Source organism: Schistocerca nitens, chromosome 3, assembly GCF_023898315.1.
Source record: "Schistocerca nitens isolate TAMUIC-IGC-003100 chromosome 3, iqSchNite1.1, whole genome shotgun sequence".
In the NCBI taxonomy this organism is placed as follows: domain Eukaryota; kingdom Metazoa; phylum Arthropoda; class Insecta; order Orthoptera; family Acrididae; genus Schistocerca; species Schistocerca nitens.
The window spans coordinates 453,684,115-453,700,084 of NC_064616.1; the positions used below are offsets into that span (position 1 = coordinate 453,684,115).

General features: G+C 45.0%; 1 protein-coding gene across 1 annotated transcript in view; it reads right to left on the reverse strand.

Moving 5' to 3' along the window:
• Positions 1 to 15,970, reverse strand: part of LOC126249273 (speckle-type POZ protein-like) — a 92,656-nt gene that overhangs the window by 27,047 nt on the left and 49,639 nt on the right. The window contains exons 2-3 of the mRNA XM_049950927.1: positions 14,881 to 14,951; positions 10,250 to 10,814 (exon numbers count right to left, since the gene is read on the reverse strand). Of these exons, the coding sequence (XP_049806884.1) occupies positions 10,250 to 10,797 (548 nt within the window). The 5' untranslated portion in view covers positions 10,798 to 10,814; positions 14,881 to 14,951. The remainder of the gene's footprint in view (positions 1 to 10,249; positions 10,815 to 14,880; positions 14,952 to 15,970) is intronic.

Consider the following 15,970-nt stretch of genomic DNA (forward strand, 5'->3'; position numbering starts at 1 on the left):
CTCGATCGTGTTGAAAGACGCAATCGCCATCCCCGAATTACTCTTGAACAGCTGGAAGCAAGAAGGTGCTTAAAACATCAATGTAGGCCTGTGCTGTGATAGTACCACGCAAAACAACAAGGGGTGCAAGGCCCCTCCATGAAAAGCACGACCGCACCATAACACCAGCGCCTCCGAATTTTACTGTTGGCACTACACACGCTGGCAGATGACGTTCACCGGGCATTCGCCATGCCCACACCCTGCCATCGGATCCCCACATTGTGTACAATGATTCGTCACTCCACACAACGTTTTTCCACTGTTCAATAGTCCAACGTTTACGCTCCTTGCGTGCCTCAGCGATAATGATAGCCGTACCGTAGGTGCAAACACAACGGACGGGTATCCGTTCAGAGGCCAGACAAACATGTGGCTCCCGAAGAGGGGCAGCAGCCTTTTCAGTAGTTGCTGGGGCAACAGTCTGGATGATTGACTGACCTGGCCTTGTGACACTAACCAAAACGTCCTTGCTGTGCTGGTACTGCGAAAGGTTGAAAGCAAGGGGAAACTACAGCCATAATTTTTCCCGAGGGCACGCAGCTTTACTGTATGGTTAAATGATGATGGGGTCCTCTTGGGTAAAATATTCCGGAGGTAAAATAATCCCCCATTCGGATCTCCGGGCGGGGACTACTCAGGAGGACGCCGTTATCAGGAGAAACAAAAGTGGCGTTCTACGGATCGGAGCGTGGAATGTCAGATCCCTTAATCGGGTAGGCAGATTAAAAAAATTAAAAAGGGACATGGATAGGTTAAAGTTAAATATAGTGGGTATTAGTGAAGTTCAGTGGCAGGAGGAACAAGACTTCTGGTCAGGTGAATACAGGGTTACAAATACAGAATCAAATAGGGGTAATGCAGGAGTAGGTTTAATAATGAATAAAAAAAAATAGGAGCGCGGGTAAGCCACTTCGAACAGCATAGTGAAAGCATTATTGTAGCCAAGGTAGTCACGAAGCCTACGCCTACCCCAGTGGTACAAGTTTATATGCCAACTAACTCCATAGATGCTGAAGAGATGGAAGAAATGTATGATCAGATAAAAGAAATTATTCAAATAGTGAAAGGAGACTGAAATTCGATAGTAGGAAATGGAAGGGAAGGATAAGTAATAGGCGAACATGGAATGGGGGTAAGGAATGAAAGAGGAAGCCGACTGATGGAATTTTGCACAGAGCGCAACCTAATCATTGTTGACACTTGGTTTAAGAATCATGAAAGAAGGTTGTATACGTGGAAGAGGCCTGGAAACACTGGAAGGTATCATATACATTATATAATGGCAAGACACAGTTTTAGGAACCAGGTTTTAAATTGTAAGACGTTTCCAGGGACAGATGTGGACTCTGACCACAATCTATTGGTTATAAACTGTAGATTAAAACTGAAGAAACTGCAAAAAAGGTGGGAATTTAAGGAGATGGGACCTGGGTAAACTAAAAGAACCAGAGGTTGTAGAGAGTTTCAGAGAGAGAATTAGGGAACGATTGACAAGAACAGGTAAAAGAAAACAGTAGAAGAAGAATGGCTAGTTTTGAGAGATGAAATAGTGGAGGCAGCAGAGGATCAAGTAGGTAAAAAGAAGAGGGCTAGTAGAACTCCTTGGGTAACAGAAGAGATACTGAATTTAATTGATGAAAGGAGAAATGTAAAAATGCAGTAAATGAAGTAGACAATAAGGAATACAAACGTCTCAAAAATGAGATCGACAGGAAGTGCAAAATGGCTAAGCAGAGATGGCTAGAGGACAAATGTAAGGATGTAGAGGCATATATCACTAGGGGTAATGTAGATACTACCTATAGGAAAATTAATGAGACCTTTGGAGAAAAGAGAACCACTTGTATGAATATCAAGAGCTTAGATGGAAAAGCAGTTCCAAACAAAGAAGGGAAAGCAGAAAGGTGGAAGGAGTATATAGAGGGTCTTTATAAGGGCGATGTACTTGAGGGCAATATTATGGAAATGGAAGAGGACGTAGATGAAGATGAAATGGGAGATATGATACTGCGTGAAGAATTTGACAGAGCACAAAGACCTAAGTTGAAACAAGGCCCTGGGAGTAGACAACATTCTGTTAGCTCTACTGATAACCTTGGGAGAGCCAGCCCTGACAAAACTCTACCATCTGGTGAGTAAGATGTATGAGACAGATGAAATACCCTCAGACTTCAAGAATAGTATAATAATTCCAGTCCCAAAGAGAGCAGGTGTTCACAAGTGTAAAAATTACCAAACCATCAGTTTAATAAGTCACGGTTGCAAAAAACTAACAAGAATTACAGACGAAATGAAAAACTGGTAGAAGCCGACCTCGGGAAGATCATTTTGGATTCCGTAGAAATGTTGGAATACGAGAGGCAATACTGACCCTAAGAATTATCTTAGAAGGTAGATTAAGGAAAGGCAAACCTACGTTTCTAGCTTTTGTAGACTTAGAGAAAGCTTTTTACAATGTTTACTGGAATACTCTCTTTCAAATTCTGAAGGTGGCAGGGGTAAAATATAGGGAGCGAAAGGCTATTTACAATTTGTACAGGAGCCAGATGGCAGTTATAACAGTCGAGGGTCATGAAGGGGAGGCAGGTGTTGGGAAGGGAGTGAGACAGGGTTGTAGCCTATCCCTGATGTTATTCAATTGTATATTGAGCAAGCAGTAAAGGAAACAAAAGAAAAATTCGGAGTAGGAATTAAAATTCATGGAGAAGAAATAAAAACTTCGAGGTTTTCCAACGAGACAGTAATTCTGTCAGAGGCAGCAAAGGACCTGGAAGAGCAGTTGTCTTGAAAGGAGGATATAAGATGAACATCAGCAAAAGCAAAACGAGAATAATGGAATGCAGTCAAATTAAATCAGGGAACGCTGAGGGAATTAGATAAGGAAATGAGACACTGAAGGTAGCAAATGCGTTTTGCTATTTTAGAAGCAAAATAACTGATGATGGTCAAAGTAGAGAGGATATAAAATGTAGAGTGGCACTGGCAAATAACACGTTTCTGATGAAGAGAAATTTGTTATCATCGAGTATAGATTTGAGTGTCAGGAAGTATTTTCTGCCGGCCGGTGTGGCCGAGCGGTTCTAGGCGCTTCAGTCTGGAACCGCGCGACCGCTACGGTCGCAGGTTCGAATCCTACCTCGGGCATGGATGTGTGTGATGTCCTTAGGTTATTTAGGTTTAAGTAGTTCTAAGTTCTAGGGGACTGATGACCTCAGATGTTAAGTCCCATAGTGCTCAGAGCCATTTGAACCATTTGAAGTATTTTCTGAAAGTATTTGTATGGAGTGTAACCATGTATGGAAGTGAAACATGGACGATAAACAGTTTAGACAAGAAGGGAATAGAAGCTTTTGAAATGTGGTGCTACAGAAGAATGCTGAAGATTACATGGATAGATCACGTAACGAATGAGGAGGTACTGAACAGAATTGGGGAGAAGAGGAATTTGTGGCACAACTTGACTAGAAGAAGGGATCGGTTGGTAGGACATGTTCTGAGGCATCAAGGGATCACCAATTTAGTAATGGAGGGCAGCGTGGAGGGTAAAAATCGTAGAGGAAGGCCAAGAGACGAATACACTAAGCAGATTCAGAATTATGTAGGTTGCAGTAGTTACTTGGAGATGAAGAAGCTTGCACAGGTTACAGTAGCACGGAGAGCTGCATCAAACCAGTCTCTGGACTGAAGACACAACAACAACAACGCCAAACGAGGCATCGTTTGGCATTTACTGGCGTGATGTGTGGCTTATGAGTTTGCTCACCTCCCGCCTAATGGTCATAGTACTTGCAGTGGCTCCTGATGCAGTTTGGAATTCCTGTGTGATGATCTGGATAGATGTCTGCCTATTACACCTTACGACCCTCTTCAAATGTCGGCAGTCTCTTGTCAGTCTACAGACAAGGTCGGCGTATAAGCTTTCATGCTGTACGTGTCCCTTCACATTTCCACTTCACTATCACATCAGAGACGGTGGGCGTAGGGATGCTTAGGACTGTGAAAATCTCGCGTACAGACGTATGACACAAGTGACACCCAATCACCTGACCACCTTCTAAGTCCATGAGTTCCGCGGAGCGCCCCATTCTGCTCTCTTTTGATGTCTAATGACTACTGAGGTCGCTTATATGGAGTACCTGGCAGTAGGTATCAGCACAATGCACTTCATATGAAAAACGTACATTTTTGGGGGTGTCCGGATACTCTTGATCACATAGTGTAGTTGGAGCTAGACGACCGGGACATTCTATTTCGGAAATCGTTATGGAATTCAATATTCCGAGATCCACAGGTGTCACGAGCGTGCCGAGAATACCGTATTGCAGGCATTACTTCTCACCACGGATAACGCATTGACCGACTGCCTTTACTTAACGACCGAGAGCAGCGGCGTTTGCGTAGAGTTTTCAGTGCTAACAGACAAGCAACACTACGTGAAATAACTGCAGAAACCATTGTGGTGCGTACTACGAACGTATCTGTTAGGACAGTGCAGCGAAATTTGGCGTTAATGGACCATGGCAGCAGACGATCGACGCGAGTGCATTTGCTAAAAGCACGTCATCGCCTGCAGCGCCTCTCCTGGGCTCATGACCATATCGGTTGGACCTCAGGCGACTGGAAAACCTTGGCGTGATGAGATGAGTCCCATTTCAGTTGGTAAGAGCTGATGGTAGGGTTCGGGTATGGCGCATACCCCACGATGCCATGGACTCATGTTGTCAATAAGGCATTGTGCAAGCTGGTGGTGGCTCCATAATGATGTGGGCTGTGCTTGCATAGAATAGGTTGGGTTCTCTGGGCTAACTGAACCGATTATTGATTGGAAATGGTAATATTCGGTTATTTGGAGACCATTTTCAGCATTCATGGACTTCAATGTTTCGATTGGTTTGAAGAACATTCTGTACAATTCAAGCGAATGATCTGACCAGCCAGATCGCCCGGTATGAACCCCATCGAACATTTGTAGGACATAAGCAATAGGTCAGTTCATGCACAAAATCCTGTACCGGCAAACACATTCCCAATTGTGGATGGTTATGGAGGCAACATGGCTCGATATTTCTACAGGGGACTTGCAACGACTTGTTGAGTCCATGTTATGTCAAGTCCCTGCACTATGCCGGGCAAAAGGAGGTCCGACGTGATATTAGGAGGTATCCCATGACTTTTGTCCTCTCCGAGTACAGTGCTGTTCATAAAAACAGTGACAATAGGAAGGATAGGAAATAGCGAACTTTTACTTTGGGTGTGTGTGCAGTATTGTAGGATGAGTACGTAATTAAATTTGTAGACGACTTGGGGGTATAGAGAGTGAGAAATTTAGTACACGGAACTGGTGCCTCTAGGATTAACAATGGCTCTAATTCGGCTGTACATGGATTCGAACTGTGCGTGAATGAAAGATACGGATACACCATAGATTACAACGTCAACTCTACACCAGTGTTCATCAGTCGTAGTGGCTAGTGACTGGTGGCATGCCTCAGCAGCCCATGACCAGCTGTTTTCGGTGGTTAAGATACCTGGAGAACGTGCTGGTCAGGGTAACAATCAAACACCGTCTGTATTAGGGTAGGTCAGGACGATACAGGGAACATGTGGTCTACGTGTTATATTGTTGAAAGGAAGCGCCGTGGAAACCTCCAAGATGCGGCACATACGCCGGTCTCAACATAACAGAAATGTAATGGTTGCTGTTCGAATTACTGGGTAGGCGAATCCTATGTCACTGTGTTGTGTATTGGATGGCATACAATACCATAAGACCAGATTTTGGGCCTGCTTGTAAATGACGAATGCAATATGTCAACGTTCGTTCTCCTCAGAGCGTCCATACATGTATAGGTTCATCATGATGCTGAACATAGAACCGGCACTAGTCTGAAAAGAGACGTGATGCCAATTCTGTATCCAATGTTGTCGCTGGTCACACCACTGTTGGCAAGCCGCTCTCTGCTGCCGCGCCAAGGGAGGCGGCAACAGTGGTCGCCTTCCTGCCAATCTGCACCGCTCCAGACATCGTCATACTGTCTGTGTGGACATTTGTCTTACTCATCTTCTGACTCAAGGCACGTGACTTGGCTGTACAATACTGCATGGCCAACTGAAGGATATGTTTGTCCTCTCGGGCGCTAGTCGTGCGGTACCACTGACATTCTGCATAGTGTTGCGTATGGCCCTCCTGCACAAATTGGTTCCACGTGTGAATGGCCACTGTGGAATTCTAATCAACACTATCATCCATAACACGGAAGAATTAACCACAGTCTTGATAAGCCTCGCCGGCCGCGGTGGTCTAGCGGTTCTGGCGCTGCAGTCCGGAACCGCGGGACTACTACGGTCGCAGGTTCGAATCCTGCCTCGGGCATGGGTGTGTATGATGTCCTTAGGTTAGTTAGGTTTAAGTAGTTCTAAGTTCTAGGGGACTTATGACCTAAGATGTTGAGTCCCATAGTGCTCAGAGCCATTTGAACCATTTTTTTCTTGATAAGCCTCGATCTTCCTGCTGTCAAATTTCGATAATGCTGGTAGAAATTTCTCCTTCTTACTCGGTAGATGGCACGATCTTCTCGAGAAACCAACATTCGAATAAGACTTCTGAAAGATAAAGCATCTGCGTAATATTTCATTATTTACAGAATGTAAGAGACACGTTCAATTAGTAATGCAACACTTCTTTTTTTCTAAAAGGAGGTTGATGTTATGCAGGATTCCAATACACCATATTATTTCCCACTCTTTCTGTTACAAAATCCTGGTTTTCAACATAACCTCCGTTCAATGCGACAGCCTTACATCACCCTACTGGATGTCCCTGTATGGTCGCATGGTACCACTCTAGTGGTCGGCGTCGTAGCAAATGTCTTACTACATCATTCAGTAACCTCCCCATCATCCACGTACTGCTCACTGCGGAGTGCATCCTTCATTGGACCAAACAGATGGAAGTCGGAAGGTGCAAGATTTTGGCTCTGGGGTGGGGAAGGAAGAACATCCCAATGAAGATTTGTGAGGTCCTCTCGGGTGCGCAGACTTGAGTGAGGCGTTGCGTTGTCATGGAGAAGGAGATGTTCGTATGCATGCGGCGATCAGCTCGAATGAGAGTGTCCACATGTAACGCTCCATGAGTCACAGATGTGTGCGGCCGCCGGCAAGCTGGAGATCGGACAGGTTTGCGCGACCTTGCTGAGATTATGACAGATGTCTCGCCCAACGACTCACAGTGCTTTTATTCACTGCCAGCTCTCCGTAGACATTCTGAAAGCGCCTATGAATATCTGAGTTGCTCTGGTTTTACACCAAAAGAAACTCTCTGCTTGGAACGCACCTTCGTTACAGACGTCATTCTGAAGGCTACTCATAGCGCCGCCACGTGTCGGAACTTCATGAAACTGTAGGGGCTAAAGCGGGAATATTCCACGAGGTCTCCCAACAAATTCCGCAAACTTTTAACCGAAATTCGTCGAAAAGTGTTACATTACTTACTGAACGCCCCTCGTAAATGGTGCTAGTCCTCCCTATTATGTATGGTTGCGTAACCAAGAATTTAGTCCCCTTCATGCCAGTCTAATGCTAGTTGCAACTGCCTTCATAGTATTGCACTTTTAATTGCTAACAGAGTATACATGTTACCTCGCTTCCAGTTTCCACATACTATGTGGTTCGCAATAATGACCTGTCTAGGTTGTGTTTCTTCAAAGACGGCACCTTCTTTCCTCATGGGTTTATTTTTGTATCTCATGAAATATCGTTTCTTTTATTAAATTCAGTGGTGGACCATATATCCATGTGTATTCCGGCAGAGATGAAGAGACCCAACAACGTAGCGCAGTGTTTGGTACACTGGACTCTCATTAGGGAGGGCGACGGTTCAAATCCCCATACAGAATCAAGTTTTCCGTGATTTCCTTAATCACTCCAGGCAAATATCGGTATCTTACCTTAAAAGGGTACCGCCCATTTCTTTCCCCACTCTTGAAACATTCCGAGCTAGTGTTCTGTCTCTAATGACCTCGATGTGAATCGGACGTTAAACCATCATCATCTTTCCTTCGGGTCAAATCCCCGTCCGGTCCTCCAGATGTAAGTTTCGTGTGGTTTCCCTAAACCGCTTAAGTGGATAGACCAGGGTAACGCTCGAGTTTGAAACTAATGTTAATGATTTTTTTTCAATAACATAACAAAAGAAACTACAAAACTGACTCTGGACCTTTATTGTACACCCTTAAAATTGTATTACGTTTTTTTAAAGTAAAAAGCTTACTCCCAGAGGACACTACACGACATCGACGATAGGCCTTCGTGGAATGCGAGGGTGGCTGGTGGGAGCTCTGAAGGCCACAATTTTCAACTTAGAACAAAATTTGAAAAACTGTTTTGAAACTGTTGATATTGTCTAGCGTAGTACGTATGGCTATTTTAAAAGAAGTTGATTTTAATAAAATGGTGGACTCTGAAGTAAAAATCGATTTCTTCGCAAAAATGTAGTTATAAAAACGTGCACCAAAATCGAAATTAAAATATATCACAAAAACCTTACGTACTACATTAGAAAAACGGCCGACTTCCAAGTTACGAAAAGGTATAGCGTAAGTGCATGTATATTTCATGAGTTGTTCAAATGGGTTCAAATGGCTCTGAGCACTATGGGACTTAACATCTGAGGTCATCAGGCCCCTAGAACTTAGAACTACTTAAACATAACTAACCTAAGGACATCGCACACATCCATGCCCGAGGCAGGATTCGAACCTGCGACCGTAGCTGTCGCGCGGTTCCAGACTGAATCATAAGTTGTAGCTCCTGCCAACTTGAAAACTGTTGTTTTGAGAAAACAGCGTTTAACGTTTTAACTTGTGTTTTTTAATACTGAGACTGAAGAAACCTTTAGCCGGCAATGCCAGCACCATACGGTTGGCCGTTTTTTCGCTGATGTCGAAACACTCGCATTTTGACGAAATTATATCAATTAACTCATTTCCGCTTGGGAATCGAAGCGCTTTTTCCACGTCTGGGATTACATTTCGAACCTTTTCTATTCGTATAAATACATTTGATTGTCATTTTCAAGCTCTCACGTTGTAATTCGTATGATAAACAAGCGAAACAAGTTATGCAGACACGACACAAGCACGTGCTTTCAGCCTGTTTACCATAAACGAATCATGTTACGAAGAGAAATCTTGTTGAGAATCATATTGTAGTTGGTACTCTCGGAAACTAAAAGGACCTCTATTCAGTTGGTAACCGTTACAATACTACATCGGTTATATTCGACCACTCAGATGCGCCAGACCCCCGTCTGCAAATCGCCGTTTTAACATATTTTAACATTTATCGTTCACTTTATATGAATGATTTTTCTTAAAAACAGACTCTCTAAGGAACATTTTAAGCCAATAAAAATTAGGCGCCAAAAAATTCTATCCTGTTCTACCCCCTTAAGACAAATTCTGTGATGGGTCCTTCGGAAGAGCACGACGGAGTTTCATCCCTAACACAAGCCACTGGTCCATTTTTAACGACCTCTTTGACGGAACGTAAGACACTAATCTTCCTTCAGTCTTTTACACAGACGCAGAGGAATATAAAAAGGACGGAAAGTTAAGCTGTAACCTCCTGTCGACGTCGATGTAATCAGAGACAGAGCAAAAGCTTATATTGGACAAGTGGGTGGGAAATGTGCTTTCAGCTTATTTTAAGGATCTATCCTGGCATTAGCCATGTGATTTATGGAAACTCGGTCAACCTGATTACGGATGGTCAGACAGGTGCCACGTCGGGTAGCCGCGCGGTCTTAGGCGCCTTGCCACAGTTCGCGCGGCTTCGCCCCCCCCCCATCGGAGGTTCGAGTCCTCCCTCGGGCATGGGTGTGTGTGTTCTCCTTAGCGTAAGTTAGCACAAGTTAGATTAAGTATTGTGCAAGCCTAGTAATCGATGGCCTCAGGAGTTTGCAAAGGAAATTTTTCACAATTCTGACAGCGAATTCACGCAATACTAAGGACTCCAGATAGCACCCCAAATGTGGTCACACCGCCAGTTGTGGCTGTGCATAAAGGGTCTACAGAGTTCAGTAAGTGGTGTGAATGTCATCAGTCAGACAGGTATTTGAACCCCATTAGTCTTCGAATACGAACACGTCGTCTCAAGCATTGCGCTACTTCACTGGGTGTGGGAATTTAAAGTGTGCAGTAATGCGAACCTGTTGGCTGACGTCGTCGATGCGACGTGTCGACAGACTTCGATGAGTATTTGCGGGTGGTTCCGCATCGCCTCTTCCCAGCCGCGGGTGCCCATGACCTGCACGGGGTGGCTCCTAATGAAGGCGGCCGCCGTCTCGCGTAGCAGAGGACACGAATGCAGCACGGCGAGCACGGCGGTTTTTGCCGCATTCTCTACGCACAAGTCACTCGCCAGCTGCAGCTCGCACCTTTTCTTGAGCAGCGACACGTCGTACTTGTCAGCCGCCGCGAGAAGGTCGTGCGCCATGGTCGCCATCGCGGGCGCCTCGTCCGTGTAGACGAAGGCGAGCAGCTGGTCCAGCACAGGCTCGGATACGTCAGGGATGTGGACGCGGCCGCTGCTCGCCTCTAGTGTAGGGTGACGCAACATGGCGGCGAAGACGGGGCTGCGAGCCGCCAGCACGGTGCGGTGCGCGGGCACCTGCGAGGCGCCGGCCACCAGCGTCACGTCGGCGCCCTCCCCGCTCACCAGCAGCCCCTCCAGGTCGCTGGGCAGGTTCCGCGACATCGCTGCCGCCACTGTACCTGGCAAACTGACATAACAGGGTAAATATTGCTCGTATTCAAGTAGAGAATTTGAATCTTTGTTGCGAGGAAATTGCACAACTAAAAGAAAAAACCACTAAAAGATTTTTTGATTTTATTTGTTTCTTTGTTATTCCTGCCAGCCCACGATACGGATACAGCAAATACTATTCCTGAACCTTTCAAAATTAGAAGATGGAGAGCAATTATGGCACGAAGAAAGAAAGTAAAAATGAAATGTTACGCAGAATGAGGTTGCAAAGGACATTTTTCACAATTCTGACATCGAATTCACGCAATACTAAGGACTCCAGATAGCACCCCAAGTGTGGTCACACCGCCAGTTGTGGCTGTGCATAAAGGGTCTACACTGTTCAGTAAGTGCTGTGAATGTCATCAATACAGAACTCCGCGTACCAACTTTAAGAGGTGGCAGTGCGCACCGAAACAAGATAAAGTCTAGTAAACATGGGCTCTAAAATGCTTATCTTAAGAGCTATGAGCACCTGTCGATCTTCACAACTGTGAGACACATCTCTTCTACTGAATCATCTTCGCTTTCCACATTTTGCGAGGTGGTAGTACGGACCAAAACAATAGAAAAATCTAGTAAATATTGCGTCTAAAACGCATACCTTAAGAGCTATGAGCAATTGTTCATCTTCGTTACTGTGAAATACATCACGTCTATTAAACAAGTGCTCATAGCTTTTAAGGTATGGATTTTAAAGCCCATGTTTACTGGACTTTTTTTTTCTTCGTTTGGTCTATACTACCTCTGTGGTGTCACCGCCAGACACCACACTTGCTAGGTGGCAGCCTTTAAACAGGCCGCGGTCCGTTGTTATACGTCGGACCCGCGTGTCGCCAATATCAGTGATTGCAGACCGAGCGCCGCCACATGGCAGGTCTAGTCTAGAGAGACTCCCTAGCACTCGCCCCAGTTGTACAGCCGACTTTGCTAGCGATGGTTCACTGACTACATACGCTCTCATTTGCAGAGACGACAGTTTAGCATAGCCTTCAGCTACGTCATTTGTTACGACCTAGCAAGGCGCCATATTCAGTTACTATAATTACTTCAAGACTTTATTCTGAGCAGATAATATTGTGAATCATGTACCGTCAAGAGCGACGTTCATCATTAATGGATTAAAGTTAAGTATCAAACTAATTACGTCCGCTTTCTGAATTCTAATTCCTTGTCATGTTCCAGACCTCACGTCAGTATAGTTCTTCCCTATTCAAGCCAGCCTGCGTGAGCTAAAACGCGTGCATTTCGGCCTCAACTCGTAACACGGTGTTGGCTCTTCTAACACAAAAACCTCCTCCCAAAATGTGGTAAACAAAGAGAGTGCAGTAGAAGAAATGTGTTTCACAGTGTCGAAGATGAGCAAGTGCTCATAGCCCTTAAGCTGTGCAATTTAGATCAGTTGTTTACTAGACATTTTTAATGTGTTGGTCCGTACTACCGCCTTTGAAAGTTTGTCAGTGGAGTTCTGGTTCCCTAGTTAATATATACATGTGACCCATGTGTTCCTTGTGTGTTGCAGGCTGTGCGAGTGACAAAGCGACTGTAGGCAGCAGAGTGACCCGGTATTCATGTCGGGAACAAGCCGAGATGGTGTCTGTGAACGGCCAAGCAGATGGAAATGGTCGAGAGGCAGCACGGCTTTGCCTAAACAAGTAACCTCACGGACTTTCAACGTACTCCCCCGGTCGTTATGACCCGTCCTTACTACTTGCCACACACGGTTACATCTGACAGAACTAAAATACCTGTGAACCCAGGCCCTGCAAGGTAAGGAGATCCCGGATGAAGGCACGATTAGACATCAGAATAACAGCCGTCATACATGCTCTAAAATATTTCAGTGAGGAAGAGGTAGCCTCTACTCTAGAACACACGAGCAACTGTTACCTGTACTAAATCTTTTTATTACAGAATCACCATACACATTGGGTTCAGGTGTGTAGTTGATGACATTGAAAAATCCTCCATAACTGGGAAGATCCTGACAAGGAATTCACAAACTAAATGAAATTAATCGTGATAAACGTTAACACATAACAACCTGTCAAAAGCGTTCCTACAGGAGAAAAGAACCCCTAGCATAATTTACAATACAATAATCACAAAACAATTTAACCTCCAAAATATTACACTCACCTCACTTCAATATGCCCTATTGTCCATGCTATTTTAGCTGGAATATAACGTACATTTACCGATACCTTTCTCGACTTTTAAGCCCTATTAACACACACGCGATACGTGGCTAGCATGGACACGAGGAAGTGAGAAGAAAATGCATAATACAACTCCAATCTCCAATAGAAGTGAGCCATGTATCGACTCGTGCTACGCCTTGTGTTTAGATTGCATTGGTTTTCCTTTTCTTCCCCTGACATCTTTGTTTGATATGTTGTCTGTCATTAAGTGGCTGCTTCGTTGTCTTTTCCCTCTGCTATCGATATCTGCGTGTTTGCTTCCGGGAAACTGCTATGGAGGAAGTGAGATCTTTGACCGGTTGTAACCTCGTGTGGTGGCGCGGAAGTAGGGGCGTTGCGCGCAGAGTGTGTGGTGGACACGGGAGGGCAGTGTGGCTCTCCAGCGCGAAGCAGGCGTGGTCGGTTGTACCGAGTCGCCACGTGATGTATGTCGGTTGTGTGTAATGAGCGGGTCGAGTTGACGGAAGAGCTCCCCGCGTGTTGGTTGTATACAGAATCGCCCCACGAGTAGTTGCTATTCATTTCGCCTTGGTTGGACGTTAACAAGCTTCTTTAAATCCTCCGTTTCAACACTGGAATTTAAAAGGAGACACCTAACATGAAGGAGCGGTCACTACCGGTCAACGTTGCAGAGAAAACGCGAACTCCGGTGACAGAGCGTGTTGTCGCGTGACAGCGGCGTGTTGGGTACGCTGGCGACGCGTGCGCGGTCGGATGTGTGGATCCTTGCCATCGGAGGTCGTGTACTGCCTGTTGGAGCATAATTGCAAGTTAAGTTCGTGGAAGGTTTAATTATTAAGTAATAATTTTGTGTAACCAGCGTCTCTTCTGCCTACGGCGACCGGGTTTCCTGTCCCTGCCACCGGTGTAATTGAAGACAGTGATCTTTGCTCCTCCTCTCGTTTCTATCCGATGGGAGGTGTACTTTTGGCAGTTTGTTTCGCTATTCTGTCGTGGGTTATGAATAAATTCATGCTTCTTGTTGGTTGATCATGTGGTCGCTCATTCAGGACGGTGTGTGGTAATGTTTCCTTGCACGAGGTTAGCTCTAATTCTGTCAGCAAGTTAAGCCATCTTATAACATGTTTTCGCTGGCTAAAAGTCGGTGCCGTGACCAGCCTGAGAGTGGCAATTGTGTTTACGGGCGTATTTTAATTGGTCAGTATTCTGTCTAGGCCGAGCATCCCTGAGTGGGTGATTTGTGGCCGCCTTACACGGGTCCGTCATATCTATTATGTTCTAATGATATTCCAGGACACTTTTGTTTCAATTTTTTTAAATTCCTCCAAGTTTGTAAATTCATTTTATTGCCATTAATCGTGTGCTTGCTGAGACCTGTTTAATTTTTTTAATGGCGGTGTTGGTAGCTTCACTACCTCACCTTGCCTTATTACTAAATTTCTGTATTTACTTTAGTAGCCTGTTTACTAATGTTCTTTAAATTTTTTAAATTATTGTATTGCTATAAATTACTTTGATTGGCTTTAGTGGCGTGTTTTAAAAGGTAGTTTATTGCCTTACTGCTAGCTTCTATGTTTTTTTTAAATTTTAAATTGTTGTATTGCTATAAATTACTTCATTGCCGTTAGCGGCGTGTTTAAAAGGCTGTTTATTGCCGTACTGCTAGTTTCTGTAAGATACGAATAAAACGTTTGTGAAAATCTCAACTCGACAGTAAACTATTAGAAATTTGGCCCCGTTTCCCAACTTGTGGTGTGGCTTGTAGTAACCGTAACCATTGTGTGTGCGTGTCAAGAAGTGAAGTGCACACACACTTACTGACTCCCTTACTGAGTGACTCCCTTACTGAGCGCCTGAGAAACGCGATACTTACCGTGCTTTGTCGGCGGCTGCTGTGGTCGGCAGTGGCGTATGACGACGGCGGCGAGTCGATGCTGTGCGGACCTGTAAACATCAATACTATTCTGGTCTTGATTGTATCAGCAGTCAGAAACTGTCCTGAGTTTTCGTGAGACGAAAAACTGTGTTTTCCCCTAGATAAACTATTGGCAATGTCCACTCGCTTTCGCCGGTCACTGTGGCTGAGCGGTTCTAGGCGCTTCAGTCTGGAACCGCGCTGCTGCTATGGTCACAGGTTCGAATCCTCCCTCGGGCATGGATGTGTGTGATGTCCTTAGGTTAGTTAGGTTTAAGTAGTTGTAAGTCTAGGGGACTGATGACCTCAGATGTTAAGTCCCATAGTGCTTAGAGCCATTTGAACCATCCACTCGCTCTGGCTTGGCAACATGTACACCTCTGCCCTTTGTAATTGTTCCGCAGAAACAACTAATTGGGGTCGAAATCCATGATCTCCACCCCAGGGAGGTTACGCGATTTTCGATCACTGTGAACGTAAGTGTACACTAAAAAGCTCTTCTAGGCCTAAAGAACAGTAAGTGTTCCATCTACACACAGCCCTGTTCTGAAGAGATCTCCCTTCTTCTACCCATAGGTCCGGTCTCTATATCTTTTTTGTTCCCTCCGCGGTGCCTTGTGTTCATCCCTTACAATTCGTAGGGGCCAGTGCTGATTGTGGTACGACTTGCGTCGTTTTTTGGCCCAATGAAGCTTGAGTAGTGTATTGGGGTGTAAAGTATTTTCCTTCTGGCCTATAGCACTCATGTATCGCTCCTATACCCTCAGACTCCGCAGATTCGTGAGCTGTCCACGTGCACCCTCATGTTCTCCATGCCTTCATCACGTGATATGCAAGTATTTGTTAAAAAATATCTGGCCTGCCAGATCCCCAAATTTAACACCCCTAGATTACTGCATCTGGGGATGGATGAAAGACATTGTGTACGAAGTTAAGGTGGAAACATGAGAAAAATTGACACGACTTATTTTCGATGCCGCAACATAAATAGCGAACGGGCACGTGAAGTTACGAAATGCTACTTGTGCAGTTCACTCCTGTGTGAATC